The sequence below is a fragment of the Akebia trifoliata genome, chromosome 11, assembly GCF_017979445.1.
Source record: "Akebia trifoliata isolate Shusen 1 chromosome 11, ASM1797944v1, whole genome shotgun sequence".
NCBI lineage: Eukaryota > Viridiplantae > Streptophyta > Magnoliopsida > Ranunculales > Lardizabalaceae > Akebia > Akebia trifoliata.
In genome coordinates this window covers 31,369,602-31,390,288 of record NC_141385.1, presented here as the reverse complement: position 1 = coordinate 31,390,288, position 20,687 = coordinate 31,369,602, and the positions used below count along the sequence as shown (strand labels likewise).

At 32.1% G+C, this 20,687-nt stretch overlaps 1 protein-coding gene across 1 annotated transcript; it reads right to left on the bottom strand.

The window, feature by feature from the left end:
• Positions 1–1,043: 1,043 nt before the first annotated feature.
• Positions 1,044–5,220, bottom strand: LOC147391278 (aquaporin NIP1-1-like). The gene is made up of 5 exons (XM_086458857.1): positions 4,990–5,220; positions 4,423–4,647; positions 3,443–3,640; positions 2,371–2,432; positions 1,044–1,348 (listed from the first exon to the last, which is right to left on the bottom strand). The coding sequence occupies exons 1-5, from the start codon at positions 5,158–5,160 to the stop codon at positions 1,129–1,131; spliced, it is 876 nt and encodes a 291-aa protein (XP_086314983.1). The 5' UTR covers positions 5,161–5,220; the 3' UTR covers positions 1,044–1,128.
• Positions 5,221–20,687: the final 15,467 nt, after the last annotated feature.

Here is a 20,687-nt window from a genome sequence, read left to right as displayed (position 1 = left end):
AAATTATCTACATATATATTATAGAACAAGCACAATGATTATAGCTTGTTTAGATAGAGCACCTCATTAACACACACGCCCGTAGTTGTTGACCAACTTTTCTTCCCATTTAGGCAAAAATATATATGGGTATTGTGAATATGCATCTAAGTTTTTTAAACGTCAATGGGCATTTAATTGAAAAAAACTTTACTAGCCGTATTATTAAGTTAATGTCCAAAAATTGCACCTGCCAAGCCATTATCACTTTTCCAATAAAAATATTGAAATAGCGAACTCTATATTGATTCCTTTAAAAAGCATATTGACTATTATAATGATGGAAGGTGGAGTAGAAGCGGTTAGAACTCAAAATTTGGATCTCACAAACGTCCTCACCTTTGTTTTTAAATTTTATAATTATTTTCATTTTGATTAAAACCAAAAAAAAAAAATTGTAATCCACATCCCAATAATCACGTTGATTAGTCTTTAAAATTATAAAAATATCTTTTTTTATTATGTAATCTTCAAAAATCTTTTACTCAATATTTTATAATGAGAGAAGGTGGAGTAGAAGTACTTTGCAACCAAAATTTTGGAATCTCATAAATGCCCCTACCTTTACATCTAAACTTTATATTTATTAGGGTTATTTTCATAAAGATAAGTAAAATTATAATCTCACGATCTCTCTAATCACTTTAGTTAGATTTTAATTTAAAATTATTTAAGTATCCTTTATTTTTTGCGAAATAGAAAATCACCTTAGATAATATTTTGAATTACAAAAAAAAAAGAAGGCCATTATATAATACATGTGCGCTTGTACATGCCACTTACTAGTTGAACAGTGCAACAAGAGTAGGCGATTAAAGAAGAGAGTTTATCTTGTCACACCAACTTTTGTAACACCACCCCAAGATGTGTGCTAATTCTTTGGTGGATGGCGTAAGCACAAATTGGTGTGGCAATAGAATCTCTCTTGAAAAATAAAACTTAGAGATTACCCAAAAAAAAAAAAAAACTAGTTTATTATTTAAAACTAAATAAATAAGTCTCCTACTTTTAAAATTACATATTAGGACAGAAAAAGAAGATGATTTTACCATGCCCCCTTAAAAAATTGAAAAATGAAATGGAACACTTTTAATTGGAGGCGTTCCTTCCTAAGCTCTTGAGGAAAGAACCAGTCTTAGTGATCTCACGCACTGGCTTGTCTGTGAAACGAATGACATTGTAGGCCCATGCACCAGATATGGCCCCACAGATGGGCCCCACTATATAAACCCATATTCCATTGTAACGGTTCGATACAATTGCTGGACCCAAACTCCGAGCTGGGTTCATTGATGCACCCGAAATTGGCCTGTCACGATCATATAAAAATCACCTCATATATTTATAACTTTTTGAACTAATAATACTAAATGCATTAAATCTCATCCATTCATTGTGTTAGTGATTGGTCCGATTGTGATGTAAATGAAAGTTTATTGATTGGACTGAGTTGGTTTCGATTCAACAAGATTTAATTTGACCTTAAAAGCCAGTTTGATTCAAATAGAATTAAGGCATTTTTAAATACAAAACCTTTTTTGTTTAATTTTTTTTTCTAATATAAGATTTATGGCAAATTTAACACTATACAGTTTCTTAAGCTATAATCTTTTAGAAAAATTATACACCAACTTTTCATTGTAACATGCTGACAAATGAAATTAGTATATATGCCACCCCAGAGCTTTCTTTGATAAAAAAAGAGAGAGAGAGAGAGCAAATAAATCACACATAATTTTAAAATTATTAATAAATATAAATCAATCCAATCAAATTGGAGCAGAGTTCAATAAATTTAGAAGAAAAAATATTTGATCCATTCATCTGTATTATTTCAAAGAAATTGAAAAGCACTTTCCTTACTAACTTAATATAAGATTTTAACTCTTACTAATCAAGGGTCCTTGAGCTCAAATGGATAACTATGTTGGCAAGCCAACGCCACCACCCTCTAGATTTAATGGAAACATTCAGATAAAAAAAAAAAAAAAACATTTTTTTGTATTTGACCCTAGATTTTGAAAAAGAACGGCTACCAAACTTTCACGGAACTCTCAAATTTAAAATAAAAATTCAACTGTGAAACATAATTGTTTGTTTTAAATCATTTTCAAATATCACATAATTCTATTATATACAAGTCTGTGGCATCGGATCATGTTTTTGAATGCCTCAAGGTGACCTCAACAATCTTAGTAAGAGTTGAAATCTTACAAATTTAGCTTAAAAAATTAAGAAATGAAGGCATATTAGTCAAGATTGAATTGAACGTGAAAATATAATAATGTTGCCGACTTGTAAACTATTTTTTTGAAATAAATAAATATATACCCAGCAAAAAGCACGTTTAGGAGGACAGTTGCACCCACAGCGAGACCCGCAAGCTCTCCAATCTGCAATAATTTAAAATAATTATGATAATGTTAGTCTCCATAAGTCCATATATTATAAATATTAAGAGATTTAATTTTATAATTTGTCTTATGGTAGTTAGTTAGGACATCAACTCTCTAACTAAACCAAAATCCATTGCTTTAACTTTTCTCGGTTGGATATTTTGAAATACCCCTTAGGTTTTTTTTTTTTTTTTTGAAATATATATTGAGGTAGACCCTAGACTTCCAAACTGATGATGCAAGTTTGATTCCATCTTTGTTTTCACCCTCTTAATTTCCAAAAACCTATATTTCTTTTCTCTCTCTTTTTTCCTCAAAATTTAGTCTTCAACCTTTAGAATGATTTTTTTTTTTTTTTATTAGACCAACCTTGCTTTTTTTTTTTTTTATCCCCTAAAAAATTATTGTTTTTAAAAAAAAGAAAAAATTCATGGTCTTCGACTCATGATTTATGTGATTGAGATAATCATGACTCATGAGAGAACAACAGAAAAATATGGGAACATTAGATTGGGTTAGAAAATATTTTCCCACCAATAGGAGGAAATTTTTTCTCACACAAAATGATTTTCCCATGAACATACAAAATCATAGTCTTGCAAATCACATTTTTTCATAAAGATCATTTCCTCAATCATATGGACCGTCATTGATTTAAAGGAGTGGCCTCTTCTTCAATATCTCAGATGAAGAGATCGAAAATGACGAGTTTTTGGAGAAACAATCAAGGATTTTTGGAAGAGGTTGAAGATGAGGGAATTTAAATGATTTTCACTAGTCTCTCAAGGAAGACCACAGTCAATATGTATGTTAGAATTCCTCTGAAATGCAGTGTTTAAAAATTGGACCACACTAATGGTCCTACCATATTAATTTTATCCTATTTTATGATTAAAAAAATCAATTTGATCAGTGAACCCTCAAGTTTTTGGTCCAATCATCGATTTGGTTTTTCAAAAAATTGTGAAATTGTACATAAGTATATTAAGTGGTATAGAAGAACTAACTGCGCGATTATCAGTGGCGACACCCGAGATAACGAACATGAGATAGAAGGAGATGATGAACTCTAACACCAGAGATTGTATGTCCGAACCAGTCGGTATTGTTCCTGGGAAGTGCTCGTGCTTTCCACCAAATAATAATCTTAGGGTTCCACTCGCCAATGTCGATCCAAGTACTTGAGCTGAGATATACGCCGGCACCTTTTATGCAACAAAATTGAAATAAATAAGTAAATAAGAGGTATTAAGAAGAAGAAGAATATTTGAGTGAAAAATTAGTCACAATTTATACATTTTAAGGACAATATTATACACTTTTGGAGAAAATTAGATCATCGGCTTAGCAATATTTTAATAGATTTGTTTTGTAGGTAGAACCCATAAAAATAATGGGGTCCCAACAATATTTTGAGAACATTGGACCCAAAACTGGTCAAATTTAAGGCATGTAAAATTTGGTCCAACAGATTTTCATTTATTAAATTCTTTAAATATAGTTAATTAATTTATCTGTGGAACAGTCGAACTGCGATTCATATAATTAATCTTTTATTTTCAAGAGGACTAACATTACTCCTACTATTAAGGTTTGAATATTAAAAAATCCCCTATATGAAACTCATACTAATTATATTTATCATAAAGTTTATCTTGAAATATTTTCCCTATGTTGTATTTCAAATCAAATTAACAGTACATAATGCAGGTTTGATTATCAAAATAATCTTTTCATATAGAAATTATAGTCTTTCCAAAAAAATCTTAAATTGAAAAAGAAATACTTCAAAATACTATATTTTAAAATTTTCACAAACAAAGAATTTAATAGATTCGATGATAAGCAACAGTTCGTTGAAATATCTCAATTATTCTTGATCCAAATCAATTACGATTGATTGGGAGATGTTAATAGTATTAGCTTAATTACATTGTCCAACATGATCCCTTTTCATTTTTGAAGAAATGAATTTAAATCATCATACCTGTTTCCATGAAAATCTTTGACAAGTGGCAAAGGCAATGGTGACGGCGGGATTGAAGTGAGCACCTGATACGTGACCGACGGAGTAAACCATGACCATCACCACTAGTCCCCACACTATGGAAATCCCAGGGGATGTCACCACTTTGTCTTTGCTAAGATTCACCACAACCGACGCACACCCCGCGAATATTACAAAATATGTCCCTACCACCTCCGCGATCAACTGTATCCAATTTAATAAAACCATTTTATTTTATTATCTTCTAATTTTAATACAACAACAAATCCTAATCTTTCATTCCATAATTGATGCTTAGGTGAACGTTGGTAATAAGAAATATATGAAGACTAGTGCCTTTATTGATGAAAATATATTTGAGATAGAGTGGAACAAGTTTGAATTCCCACCCCACTATTGGTATATACAAGGGATAGAAGATGATGATGATGTTGTAGATGAGACAGAAGTATAAATATTTGGAGGGATGTCTAAATATTGTGAATTAGAAAGAAAAAAAAAATTATATTTGTGACTTTAAATACCCAAAAAAATGAGGAATATTACCTTTTGCAAGAAAGGCAAAGAGAAACAAAAGCCGAATCCTTCATGGGTGTTCGATGCGCGGGAATTCTGATTCTCTTCCTTATGAACTTCCTCACTACCATTTAAATTTACAAAAACTCCATCTTCCATAGACTTTGTATGGTTTCCATTAGCACAAGAGATTTCAGCCATCAAAGAAAAAAAGAAATGAAACGCAAAGAAGACAGGAATCTTAAATCTCAAGTTTTATTGAGGAAGTGAACAAAAGCATAGAACAAGTACATTATATTGCGACCTAAGGTACCATAAATTAAGGAGAGGAAGAAAAGTGGGTCAAAAGGAGAGAGAAAGTTTGATTTGATATTTTCATTTTATTTTGATTTTTCTTATAGTGGATTCATGATAAGGGTTTGAGTAAATATGGTTGAAAAGTGTGAAAGTCTTTGTTTGAGAAAAGAAACATTCAAAGCTGCTCCTACAACCCACCGAAAATATAGAAAATTATTTTGGTTTCATTAAGTTAGAAACATTGATAATAAATAAGAGAGAGAGAGAGAGATTTATCATCTTTTTATTCCTAGAATTATTTTTATTTAAATTTGATGTTTTGCTTATTTGGTAATCCTATTTTTTAACTTATTGGGAATGAAATTACTAATACCCCCTCTTACATTGAAATTGCTTGTCTTAGAATTGGAAAGAGTCAATAAGAATTTGAATCAAGTTGTTTTGTACATAATCAATTTCAGACTTGAATTAATACATAGATAGCTAACTAGATTGTAATCAATATGACTTAAAGCAGATGTGAACACTATTTCACTAAGAGAAGATGTGACCCTGAACAAAATGAAATAGAAGTGAATATATATGATTCATCTAGCCGACCCATATCTTTGGAATTAGACTTTAAAGATGAATGACTAAAACCCTTGTTTTCATAGTTTAAGCACGAACCCATCCATGAAGCAGATATTAATATTCTTTCACTAATAGAAGATGTGACCTTAAACAAAATGGAATAGAAGCAAATATGATTCATATAGCCAACCCAAAATCTTTGGAATAAAAGACTTTAAAGATGAATGAGTGAAACCCTTGTTTTCTTAGATTAAGCACGTACCCGTCCATTAAAGGAGTCAAAACATACAAAATTTTCAAATTTTGTTCCTCGAGATGGATGTATTATGAGTTTAGGAATAGGTGTGGGTTAGAATCAAAAGCAAACCACCATATCAGTAAATAGTTTGGTAAAGGCAAATCAAATATTTTAGTGCATGTCTGTTTTTAGACAGAATTGATGGAGTTGGAGTTGGAATATTGAGAGTTGGTTGTTACTCTTAAAATGAACGTTAACTTTTGATTGTTAACTGGAAATTAAAGCATAATAAGACAAAATGCCAAATCAATGATTGTAGTGTGGCCTAGGTGGCACGTTCGACACAGGTTAACTGATTGGTCTCGTGTTGGACATCATGGAAAACAGCCTTGACACAAGGGTGGCATGGGATCGATTGAGCTATAGGATTGGTAACTCTTAGAAGTTCATGATCTAAATAAGGGAATCCCCCAATTCATATCATCTATTGTGTGCCTAAGGTGGTTATTGGTTTAAATTTGATGTGTTTCAACAGGTCTAAGCCTTTTGGACCACTGGTGTAGGTTCTTAACAAGTGGTATCAGAGTTAGGCACACGTTTCGAGTTCAAGTCATGAAAAAGACTACTTGAGAGGGGTATGAGATATGGAAGAACACTTAGAAAAAGTCTTGAGAAGTGTTTGAGGGCTACGGGCTATCGAAGAAAAAAAAATTGAGAAAAGCCCTCCATCCATGAGTGAAAGCCATCGCGGACTTCGACTATGGAGCATGGTGGTGGTGGCCTGTTACGTGCCTAAAGTGGTTAAGGGTTTAAATTTGATGCGTTCCTACAAGTCGAGGCCTTGTGGACCATTGGTTTAGGTTCTTAACATCGTCATTGTCAAAGCCTTAAACTAAACATTAGTATTGGCAAAGTCCACCAACTCAATCTTCCAAACTGGCCCTTAGATATATTGTAATGGTGTTACAAGTTTGCTCTCAACTCATTTTCAGCCCTAATTAAGAGCAGGAGTCCCATGGATTAATATTCAGGATTTACATGTTAGATCCAATGTGTAACATCTGGCTCATTAATGTTATCAAACCCTTTTCTCTCAAGCATTTATATATAAAAAGAAAAATGTGGCCAAGTAGTTATTTGATGAAACTTTACCAAAATGCCCATGAGGCTATTTTCGTTATTGAAAATGATCACAAGATTCCAAATATTGGATATTTTGGGGTAAAAATATGGTATTATGTCCTTGTTAAACTTAAGAGGCATTTGTCCTATTGGATGGATTTAAGTCCAAAGTCTTGTAAGTTTCATAAATGATTGAAGAAACAGTCTTTCCAAGGAATTTCGATTTAGACTGTTATCTTGAATCTTGATTAATGTCTGTCTAGGCCAAGTCAACTCAATGAATTGCTAGATGAGTGTATATATATGTGAAATTATTTTAAAATTTAAATCTCTATTGTTAGTTATAATTAAGAGAATGTGGAGGAGATTTTGTCAATTTTTCAAAAATATTTCAAAATTTAAAGAGTCGTGATAATTTGACTACCCATTGTGGCAAACTCAATTGACTACTTGACGTGACAAGTTCAAAAATCGTAGATTTGTGCTCCTAGGTATATTTGATTTCCTCGGGATATATTTTTTATGGGAACGTGCAATTGTGTATAACAAGGAGCACAGATCTATGGTTCTGAACTTGTCATGTCAAGGTAGTTGATTGAGTTTGCCACGCGGGGTAGTTCACACGATTCAAATCTAAATCTCTACTGCTAAAATTTAGCATATATTTCAAAATTACAAAAATATCTTTAATTACATTAATTAGTACATAAAAAATAGAGGGATACTCATGCACAAGTTACTTATGCCAAAGACATCAGGAAATCACACAATCCAAAGTATTCACCAAGTTAGTTTTTTTTTTTTGTTTTTTTTTCATGATTTGGTAAATATTTGGTTTTGTAAATCGATAAGTTTTAAAATTTAAATGCCCTAAATACCTCTATCCCTCTCTTCTACCCAAAAGATTGAGTCAAGGACAATTGACTTGAGTAATTTAGTTGTCTTGACTTGGTCCAACTTAAAAGACCAGTCAAGTTCATTTGGTTGGGTCAAGTCAACCAACTCAACCCTGACCACCCATAACAAATCCATTTGGATTAGACTCGAACCACTTATCCTAATCCATTCCATTTGACCCAATCCGATCAATTTGAGTCGTTCCATTCTGTAAATACCGATTTTGCCTTTTATAAATTGGTATTACATCAAACTAATACCAAGGGCATTTACGATGCTTACAATAGATTTTGATCGTTTAAGAAAATAACTTATTCAACAAAATCACATTTTTATCCATTTCTGTAAAAGGTTTGGACTGTGTGCAATCTCCCTAAATAAGATCATATTGTTGCATGATTTTATATTTACACATTATCCCAACTCTGTAAACATAAAAATTAAAATCCAACAATTGAGATTTAATCCTTAAAACAGGTATCCTCAAGATTTGTGTTATTTGAGATTATGTGTTATCTCAGGAGTCATTTGAATCTAACCCTTTTTATTTTAAGGCTATTGATTTTCGGATTTGTGTTTTTTGTTTTTTGTTTTTTTTTCTTACTCAATCTATAATTGGCTGACATGGCAAGGGCACAGAATCATATATTTGTTTCCTTGTGTATCTCGAAGAATACGATCTATGGTCTTGTGCCTTTGCCACATCAGCCGAGTATAGATTGAGTGAAAAAAAATAAATCACAACTCTTATTTTAACAACTCTCTTAGAATAATGATAAAAATATGCAACAGCCCTCAAATTTGAAGAGTCTTAACCCTAACAACACGTTTATATTTAGAAAGAAAATTAGACACAACAAGTAATTTTAATATATTCATTAAATAAATAATTTAGTGTCATTATGGCTACGGTTTAACCTTCATGAGACACGTGGTGATCTCATCTAATGCCAACTGTTGCCAAGTGGACCCTTTGATTCTGAAACTTGATAGAGGAGACAAATCATGCTGAGTAAGGCTTCTTATATAATACGTATGCCAAAGCATAGGTCAGCAAAATTTAATAGTCAAACCTCATGTTTAATAGTCCAAATATCGTGGATAGAACAATTAATTTAGAGAGCTGCTATTGCCACACCAATTCCATCAAAGAATTGCACACAGTTGGTGCACGTTAGTAAAAATTGGTGTGCCAATAGCAACTCTCTTAATTTAATCACTTTCATTCCTTTAATTATCGAATACAATTATGTGTCAAATATAATTAATATTGATTAAAATTAATTAATTAATATGATAAAATATTTTGGTATAGTGTGTAAATATCTGGTACATGATGTGTTAACATGTCAATGTGCAAAAGATCATTTGGATTGACTCGTGATGTTGATTGTTGATGACATGAAAGGTGCAATGCTTGCTTTTCAGTTTTCACATGCACTAGAAAAGTAGTTTTTGATGGATTTTCTTTGAATGAAATTTGACTTGTCAACTAAGTTTTCTAAGAAAAATGGATTTTAATTTGAAAAATCCTGATTGAACTTTGTTTTTCATTGTGATTCATATGTTATCAACTCACTACTAATTTCTTATGGATAGAGAGAGAAGAAATTCAAAAAATTCTATATTTAAAATTGAATGTAATAGAAGATATATTACGTAAATAATGGTTGAGACGTGAACAAAGTACTGTCCTAAAATGAAATTCGCCCTTGCTACGTACGGTATCAAAAAGGTATCCTGCAGGATTCAACAACCCACGTATCTAAAAGAGTACTCTAAATTAGAATGTAACTTCGAACTTAACGATGTTGTGTGCTCTCACAATGAATAATAAAGAGAAAGTGGCTGTTTAGAAGTGAGCCTTGAAAATTAAAGCAAAAAAAATGGGCCTTTGCGCACACCCCGTGAGGTGTAAATCCGAGATTTTGCACCTCCCCCCTACGCGTAGGGTTTTCGAACCAGTGGATCCAAATTTCAATTAGAACCATAGGTTTTCCTCTTGGACCCTCGTGTGTGTGCGTGAGCCCGTCCACTACTTCTATATGCTTTTAAAGCTATTAGAAGTATAACTATTTAAGAATTGCAAATCAATTCTTCTCCTAATTGATGTGAGATTAAAATTATTCAAAGCAAAAAGAAAACTATCAACTAAACTTAAAGCAATAAAATATAAAGCATAAAGCAAACATGGGATTGAATTACCCTATGATTAATAGATTGACTTACCACATGGTTGAAACTAAATGAATATTAAAGGATTTTCAAATTCAACCCTCTAAATTCCAACATTATACTGTGTTAATGTTATAGTCATAGATATATTTCCTTGAGATACAAGTAAAAAACATCTATGATTATATGTGCACCTCCATGTCAGAAAGATGAGAATCGCAACAAATCCCAATGTCACCCTGGCATTACTCTTTAAATTTTATTTTCATTTCTCTCATCTAGTCTATTTTTTAGAGTTCTTTACGATTATCGGGTGAAATAATAAATAAATAAAAATATTTATACACATATATATGTTGAAAATATTACAAAGAGCTGTTATCAACACCCTAATTAAAATATTAATAAAAAAAAAGGGTTGTATATTAGAGAACTTCTATGACAAGCTCTTTTCAAAGATGGTGTAAACTTTGAGTGGGCATACATTTTTGGACAAACTGGATTCATTAGAAATCCATTAATATTATTTGTACAGTTGGTGTCTAAGTGACCTCAAGATTGACGTCGATTTACACTTTGTTGATGTGGAACTGCACAAAGAACCATAAATGCTTTTTACTCATATCTCCTTGACAAGCATCTATGTTAGCAAAGTGAGAATCGATGTAAACGTTGAGGTCACTTAATCATTGTTCCTTATTTGTATTGTTTAACGAAGTAAGAGTGTTTGAATCTCATAATTTGGATTCACTGTTTGTTGATAATGATAGGCCACTGATCTTAACACATGGCATGCAAAGGAGTCTGGTTGTAACCTAACTCCCTTGATAACATAACATGCAATCGCTTCATGATTCATTCTCCCTTTACAAACCCTGCTCTCACGTGTGTACACGGATATTACACAATTAGGTTAAAGTTCAAATGGTACGCACGTGACACTCGTGAATCTTTTTTTTTATTAGATAACTTCATTAATTATTATTATAAAATCCTGAAAATATTGATAGTTTATAGTTAAAAAATATTTAAAAATAATATTAACTTTGTCCAGCAATAGTATAAGTTTCCTCATCTTAGCTGCCAAGTCCGGTCCGAGATAGAAATAATAGACTGGGTATATATTAATAGGGTCCAGAAAAATCCAATCTAGTTGGCCTCCAAAAATAAATCCCAAGCCCAGCCCATTTAACGTCATTAAAAACTTTATCCTATTGAATTCAGGCCTAAATTTTAAACCCTAAATCCCAGACTCCTAAAGAAACATGCATTCCTCCAAATTCTTCAAAGAAACATGTGTAATCATCTTGATTTTGATCATGTGAACGTTGTATCATAGATTATCCTTCAACTAGAAGGTGGCATTTGCAAAGGCATTGTATATGAAGGGCTCATTAGTAATTTAAAATATTAATTAAAGGGTGGTTTGAAGATTATATAGTTACATGGATATATTTGTACTCACAAACGAAATTTTTTGTGACATATGATTGCAATTTTCTTTGTTTCTACCAGAATGACCCTGATCATATTAAGTTTAAATGTTAGGGTGGGGACTTTTTTGAAATCCAAATTTTGGTGTCGAACTACTTCTACTCCACCTTCTCTCATTATAGTAATAAATATAAGTGAATAATTTAAGGGTGATTTAGACATGCTCTTCAATGTCTTGGGGAATATTTCACACACCCCATGTTTTCAAATTGATGAGATCAAAGGTAGGAGCATAAGTTTTCTTTTGGGTGGGGATGGGGGAGGAGCCAGCTATGGTCAACTATGTAAGGAATTGAGGATGAAGTGCTTCAAGATGACTAATTTTGGAGAGAAATTCAAGAGTTTTTTTTTTGTTAGAGATTTAAAAAAGGGCATTTAGGTCATTTTCATTAATAAACAATAAAAGACCTAAGTCAAAAGGGCATTGAGATAGGTTTTTATTGGTCCATAAAGCAAAGTTAGACTAAAAACGAGTATACATTTTACATTCTTAGTCGTTAGTCCTCTAGAGCTATGTTACCTAGTTCTTTGGTTTGCTTAATTCAAATTTGGATTTGCGGTTCGCCACCTATGAATGAACTAGTTTGTAGGGGTAGACAGAGGTGAGGGTATTTGAAGATTGAAGTGATGAGTAAGATGAAAAAGAAATTGAAGATGACAAATTTTGGGAAGAAAATATTTTTTAAAAAAATCATTTATATGTTGAAAATGAGGGTATTTGGTCAATTTTCATTGGTCTATTAATAAAGACCAAGGTTAAAGCGGCTTGCTACCAATTTGAAATTTTTGGGGATATCTCAAATATAATCTAACTTGAGGAGGGGGATGTAAAAAAATTTAAAATAAAAGGGAGTTCATGTGTTTCATTGCAATTCACAAACTTAGAGCGAACCATACCACGAACTGTATGGTAACCCTACTGTAGAGTAAAACAAGTACAATGGGGTATGCCAAAATTTCAAAAATTATACCCTAGAGATTGCAGAGAAAAATAAAAGTTTTTTTGACTAGAAGTTGAAGGCAAGGACATTTAAGTTCTTTGTCGATAGTGTTCTCTGGAGTAGAACAAGTACAAGAGGGCATATCAAAAGCTTGAAAACACAAAAGGAACCCCAATTATTCGTAAAAAAGTAGACAGATACGTCTAAGTCACGTAATAGAAGTTATTAACAACTCCAAGGAGGTCATTTTCACACTTATCAAATCTATAAATGTAAGTTTTCTACCAGTTGTTGTTCTCAAAGTAAATAACTATTAACCTCTAGTCCTTTATGTTGAAATAAAATTAATAGAAAGGGATGAAGATTGCATTGAGGCACGTAGTAATCTATGTTGTTTTAGAGACAATAGACGCCCTCACTCCAGTTGAACACGAAAATACAGATGGATTGCTGGCGAACTTGTCTTTAAGATACAACAGAGCCCAGTTTTTACCATAACTGTAGATTTCCTCAAAATTTGCACTAATTTTTAGATAATTTGTCACACAACCTTTTTTTAGAAAATAGAAAAAAATAAGTTTATTAATAAGAAAGTTAAAAATATAGATGATTAAATTTTCTTGATAAAATGGATTTCTATATATAGAAAATAATTTTAAAAGTCACATTCATTCGAAAATAGACAAAGGAACTCAATAAGTACGAAACCCATTAGAACCACTCAACACCTATTCAAATTTGAAAACTCGTTAGGCACCTCATGGGCCCATTTCGCACCCTTTGGACCAATTTGGAGCTACCCAAAGTCTCTTAGTTAAAAGTCATTTGGAGCTCTCAAGGAGAAAGTCATTGAAATGAAGAAAGGTCAACAAGAAGTTTTTATATATAGGTTTCAAATATCCTTCCAAAATTTTCAAAAAGCAATGTGGGATTTACAAATTATTTAAAAAAAAGAGCCAAAATCACTTTTTACAAACTTTGATCCATGTGAAAAGATGTCATCCAATAGGATTATTCCATATCAAAATTTTTTACAATAAAAGTCTAGATGCAAGAAAAATAATCTAAACTACTTGAAAGGTTTAGAGAATTCTTATAGTTTCAAGTCAATCAATCCCTAAGAAAAGCAGAACTCGACTTGGTTCGAATCCTACACTCTGCAATGCAAAAAAAGTCCTAACTTTACATACCCGTTCGTAGCTCTTAATGCGACAGACAATTTCTTATCTTATTATAGATCTTAACGAGGTCTCTAAGTCGACAGAAATCAATCGAAAAGTGGAAGGAAACTAAGGTTTTCTCTAAGATTTTATTAAGAAGGAGAAAACGTCCTAAACGTGCAGAAAATTCAATAAAATTTTTGTGGGTTAAGTATTTATAATGTTAAAAAGATGTAACGATCATTAATAATTTATGTTAAGAGCTAAAATGTCTTGTGCTCCTATTTTTTCAAACTTGCAGTCGATTCTAATTAATTTTTCAATGTGATTCTAATGGTCTGATTGTTTTTATCAAATTCCAAATCGAAATAAATTTTCCTATAGATCAGTTTGTGAAGTTCCTTGAGATATGTGTTAACAAATATGGGGTATTACATTCTTCCTCCTTAATAAAAATTTATTCCTCGAAATTTATAGTCATACATGAAATCGCCTTGACCCGTCTTCCACTAAATAGAGAGTAAGGGTTTGATTGGTAAATTGGGGATTTTTAGGGAATAAGGAGTCGCCACCTAGTTTAGGTCTAGGAACCATAGATAACTCCAAAATGGAATAGGTCGGTCCACGAGTAAGAGAAATGGGTAAGGGGTTAGATTACGAATTTCAAAAGGTGTTAGGCACCAAACCCGCCCGATCGAGATGATTGGTCTTTACTACGATCCAAATTATCCTACGGTCAATAGGTAAAGATTAAAGTCTAACTAGGGTCTCATTATCATCAAACTATATTGAATGTGCTAAACAAATCTTATGACAAATATTACATGATTTCTCAAATTTCGCACAAAAATAAAAATATTTGAAAAAACCTTAATTCTAACTCATACGTCAAAGCTCACGTAACAAGATATTTCAATCACAAATCCGTATCTGTAAATATTTTTCCAATTAATTAAAATAGAAATTTATGAAAATTTTCTAAATTAGAAAATTATGAATTGGAACTTCTAAATTGGCACTTTATGAGATTTCTAAATCAGGACTACGAAATTATCCAAATTAGAAAATCATGAACATGGTGAATTTTCAAATTAGAAATTGGCATATATGAATTTTCCGAAGTAGAAAATTATGATTATAAAATTTTCCAAATTAAAAAATTATAAAGTTCCAAAATTAGAACGTACCAAAAGTAAATCTCACAAAAATGGGAATTGTGAATATGAAAATTTTCCAATCATGAACACATGATAGATCAATAAGTTGACGCATCAACAGCCCACATGTGTAAGATTTCACATTAAAACAATAGGGACATGGGGCCAATGAGTAAATCAACCATTCACACATATATGCAAAATTTTTTAAAAAAGGGAGACGTTGCAAACGTTAATAAATTGATTGATGAGTTAATTTCCATATATACATAAATCAGTGAGTCAACTCGTACTTATTTTATTGAGAAAATGGATTTTAAATTTCTTATGTACACAAAAATTAGTGAGTCGACTCGCGTGTCCATTTTATTAAAAAATCCAATTTTGAATTTTCATGTACAAAAAAATCAGTGAGTCGACTTGCGTATGCAATTTATTAAAAAAGTTCGATTTTAAACCCCCATGCGCACAAAACTCAGTGAGTTGACTCATACCCACATTATTAAAAAAATCGATTTTATGCTTCCTATGACCACAAAAATCAATGACTTAACTCACGGATTTCCCTTTTAAAGAATCTCAATTGCACTTAATACACACCACCATGAACCGAATCGATTCACTCATGAACCATAATCCTACAAAAGAAGTGTTAGCACATTCGATTTGGGTAAAAAAAATCTACATCATCATTACAATGATGATCTACAATGATTTGGGCAATCAACGGTCCATCTTGTGCAATGGATAGACCATTATTAACGCTTCCTCAATTAACCTTACCCACTTAGATCATCAATCTACCAATCTCTTCCTCAAAGTCATTTGTGATCCCATTACAAAATTTTAATCATCCACATAACAAATACAATATATATGTTGCTACATCAAATCACAAATTCCATTAGAGGACAGATTGGTCAATCATCGATCATAGACCCATATGAGATCGTGGTCATCAAAAGTCGAAAATCTGCATGTAAAGAAAGTTTATTAGATCTCAAAAGAATAATATTAAGGACCTTCAACTCACCTTATTTGTGGTGACCAACAATCAAGCAGTCATCATTATCACAACTTGGAAGGACGCAAGAGAAAGTATTAGAAAGATGGTTGCTGTGATGATCCCTTCAGAGTTTTCGATTGCTTTTATGGGTCTTCTAACCACTTGCTACCTTATGGGTTAAGGATGGTGAAGATGGTGAAAAATATGGACAATAGCTGTGATGAGAAAGGTAAGGGAGAAGATGAATGGATGTAATTTGGGATAGTTGTAAAAGTTGCTAAAACCAAAGGTAAGTGGAGATGTTGTAGGGGCTACTAATGAAAGGTTAGGATGGTTGTTTGTAGGTGCTGAAACAAAAGGTAAATGGGGCGTTTGGGGCTGTTAATGGGGGCTGCTATTGGAGGGTGTTTGGGGCTGTTTGTAAGTGTTGAAACTAAAGGTAAATGGGGCATTTGGGATTGTTAATGGAGGGTGTTTGGGGCTGATAGTGCTGTTAATGGAGGGTGTTTGGGGCTGGTCTTGGACTATTTTAATGGTAAAAAAAGGGGCTGGTTTTGGACTGAAATGGGGATGTTGTCAATGGTGGTACGAAGAAGAAGATGGAGGAGAATAGTGAGGTAAGAATGATTCTTTTTTCTTGATCTTTTTTGCTTGTACCCTTCTCCTTGTTGCTATCCAAAAAACGTCCGATTTTTTTCCCTTTTTAAAGAATGTCAGCCATCTCCCTCACAAGAGAACATTGGTACTCTTTATAAAGTATTTAGTTGCCACTTTTGTTTTTCTATTATTTCACTTTCTTTCTTTTGTACATCATTTTCCCTTTTTCTTTTTTCCAATTTTTTTTTTTTTAATTTATTTCTTCTTTGACCGAACCAAAAAGAGAATCTCTTTCTTTTTGAGTTTAGAAGGAAAGGGATCATGATCCCATGCTTCACAACCCGTGGCACGTTGGTGGATCATTATTGATTAATTTTTATTTTTAATTATGATTGATTGATTATTTTTTAATTTTTAATTTTGGTTTGATTTTAATTTGATAGGTTAATTGTGTTTCACTTTTTGATTTTGATTAGTTGATTAAATTAAGATTTCAATTCGATTAGTTGATTATGTTTTGATTTGAATATTGATTGGTCGATTGAATTTTAAATTCAATTTGATTGATCGATTGGATTTTAATTTCAATGTTAATTAGTCGATTGGATTTAATTTCAATTTGATTGCTTGATCAAGTTTTAATTTCAATTTGATTGGTTGATCGAAGTTTAATTTGAATGTTGATTGGTCGATTTTATTTTTGATTGGTTGATCGATTGGATTTAAATGTTGATGGGTTGATTAAATTTTGGATTGGATATTGATTTAAATTTTTTAAGTTGATCATTTGAATTTTAATTTTTATTCTAATTTAAAATTTTTTAAGTTGATTGTTTTATTTCAATTTTCCTAAGAGTCAAGGTCTCTATGTTCAAGTTGGACATCAAGGGGCGTTTGGGTCATTTTTTGATTTTTTTCATAAATCTCTCTGATTTCATTGATTTGAGGCTCGTTAGACTCGAAATCCCATTCTAAATGAAATAGAGGTACTTTTGAGACTTTTCAAAAGTCTGAAATTTATGAGGGTTATTTTCGTCATTTTATCAAATTTTGTCCAATTTGATGAATTTTGGTGTGAAATTTCTTTCGATCCCAATGTGATTATTTCTAAGTCTCTAGATTATGTTTTCCTAGCGTAACGAGGTCTCTAAGTTATTCAAATGTGTAGCAAACTTAAGCGTACGTGTTTGCTAAGTTAGGTGTATGGTGTAGCGATCCTAAGCGTGCATAATTCTATGCCACGTGACCAAGAGAAAGAAGAAAATAAAATTAGAAGATAAAGGAGATTGGAAGGAGGCTTCTCACAAGCTTTTGAATTCTTTGGCTAATCATTAGGAATCCACAACAATTGAGTGACGGATCGCCAAGTCAAGTGGATTTCGTCCGAGTGTCCAGATCTTTAAAGGTAAGTTCTCCCCAAACTAAAAATGTCAAATCATCGAATTTTGAAAAATTCTCCTTGACTCATGCAAAAGTACACGTGTGTGTAATAGTGTGATACTTACGAAGTAGTCTATCGGATCATTGAGATTAAACCCTCCTCGATTACAACAAATGTCAGGTCCTAGAGATCTTCTCTCGCTGACGATGATGATTCAAATTGAAATGCACATATGCAATGAAAACAATCATATGATATTGAATTATGGCAAGTCTGAACAAAGATATAATTAGAATCACAACATTATCAGGATCAAGTGATATAGAAACTTCATTAAATCCTATCGAAATTCTTTTTCAAAGTTCAAAAAAATTTGAGTCCCGCTTATCGACTCGAGCTTATTGGAGCCACGTTTCTCGAGCTAAGGTTCATAGGAACTTAAAAATCTTATTCAAGTTGGAGTTCTATTTCTCGGACTCGGGATAAGGTTTACAAGAATTTTAAAAAATCCTATTAAGGTTGGAGTCTCGTTTCTCAGACTCAGGATAAGGTTTACAAGAACTTAACAAATCCTGTTAAGGTTGGAGTCTTGTTTCTCGGACTCAGACTTATCAGAGCCACGCTTCTCGGGATAAAATTTGTAGGAACTTAAAATTTTTTATTCAAGTTAGAGTCTTGTTTCTCGGACTCAAACTTATTAGAGCCACGCGTCTTGGGCTGGGGTTTGCAGGAATTTAAAAAATCCTATCAAAGTTGGAGTCTCATTTCTTGGACTACGGTTGGTAGGAACTTAAAAAATCCAGTTAAAATTGGAGTCTCGTTTCTCAGACCAGAATCTATTGGGGCCACATTTCTTGGGGCTGAGATTTGTAGGAACTTAAAAAATCCTATTAATTCATTCTACGATTCAAACAAAGTTAGAGTCGCATTTCTCGGACTCGAACTCAATAGAGCCACGCTTCTTGGGCTTGGATTAATGGAGCCACACTTCTCGGGCTTGGATTAAAAACTTGATATTATCGAGTTTAAAGATTTGGTGATTGGGCCTTTATTGGCTTATCATGCATCTGGATTCATCATTGGGATTCGTCGAACTTTTAAATTTTCGAGTAAGATTTTCATTTTTATCATGTGATTAAGAACGAAATTTTGGAATCACAATGACTTTCAAAAATGCCTCTAGTTTCAAGGTTGGTTTTAATTGAAACTTTACTACGAAATTGATGGGCTAGATTGCTCTTAGAAAATATAAACGAGAAACTATGGACTTTGATAAATGATAGATTGAAGAATCGACATTCTTTTAAATTTTTAAGACTCTTAAGATTATCATATGTGCAATAAGGAATTTAATCATTTTTCTTTTGAAAAATGCTTGAGCTGGACTTAAAGAATATTGATAAATATTAGAATAGAAGATTTTTCTCTTCAAAGTTATCAATGATTCTGCATCTTCCATTAGCGGACACTCTTAAACGTCTTGCAATGTTCAAAAGGCTTATGAGTTTCTTCAACTTCAACATTGTCATTGTCAAATGTGAGCTCTCAACTGAAAAATGAATGCTTTGACTTGAACGATTTTCTATATTTTTCAATTTCTATGTAAGTTTTTCTTCTGAATTTTTCTTCCCGGTGGGATCTTTCCTTTTCCTTCTTTTGGTTCCCTAATTTTTGTCTAGATTGCTTTTTCAGGTTTTCAATCTAGCGGACTTTGTTTCTCTCTTTTTTAGGGTGCCTTTGATTTTTGGCTAGGTCGCCTTTTCAAGTTTTCAACCTAGTAGACTCTCATTTTTTTTTGTTATGCCTTAACTTTTGTCTAAGTCGTCCTTTTAGATTTTCAACTTAGTGGGTTTCTTTCTTCCTAATGTTCTCGGATACTTAACACAATAACCTCTTGGTTCTTTAGATCTTAACTGAATCAATTAGCATTCAAGAAGACTTAATGGGTGGGCTTAGGACATGGTTTACAAAGAAAATGTATAAGGCTCAACTTCCCAAAATGCCCCTAGTCTAATATTTTCTTTATTTTGTCAACTCTTTTGAGTCTCTCTCCTTTCTAATGCCCTAGTTAGGCATTTTTTTTTTGGTCAATTTTTAAGAATAATTTAAGTTTCTCCTATTTGGTTAGCATTCATAAGAGAAGAGAAGAGCAACTGTTTTTAATCAGATGATTTTATATCTTTCATAGTTCAAACAAAACAAAGTTCTACCTATACAATGATATAGAAAACATAATAAATATTCATCTTCCAACCAAATATCATACCCATATATTTGAAAATAAAATTTTAAAATTTATATATATATATATATATATATATATACCTATTTTGAATGAATTTAGCCCAATTACAAGACACCCATTGAACACATATAAGCTCTTTACTCATTGAATTGCTAACTTGTGATTGGATAAATTCAACAGCTCATCACTGAAAAAATCATAAGAAGGGGAAAATACTAGGATTCTATGCCTAATAACTAATTGATGGGAACTATGCCGATTTAAATATGAAAATTGTAGATGAGAGAAGCAAACTTTCAAACATCAACAATGTTGAATTAATTATTGAATTATGATTAGATGAATAATACCCCCTTCCCCAATTCAACAACAACTCATCATTGAGAAACATTACCAGGGAGAACCCACAAAATTTTTAATTTAATTATTAATCACTCCTTTAAAT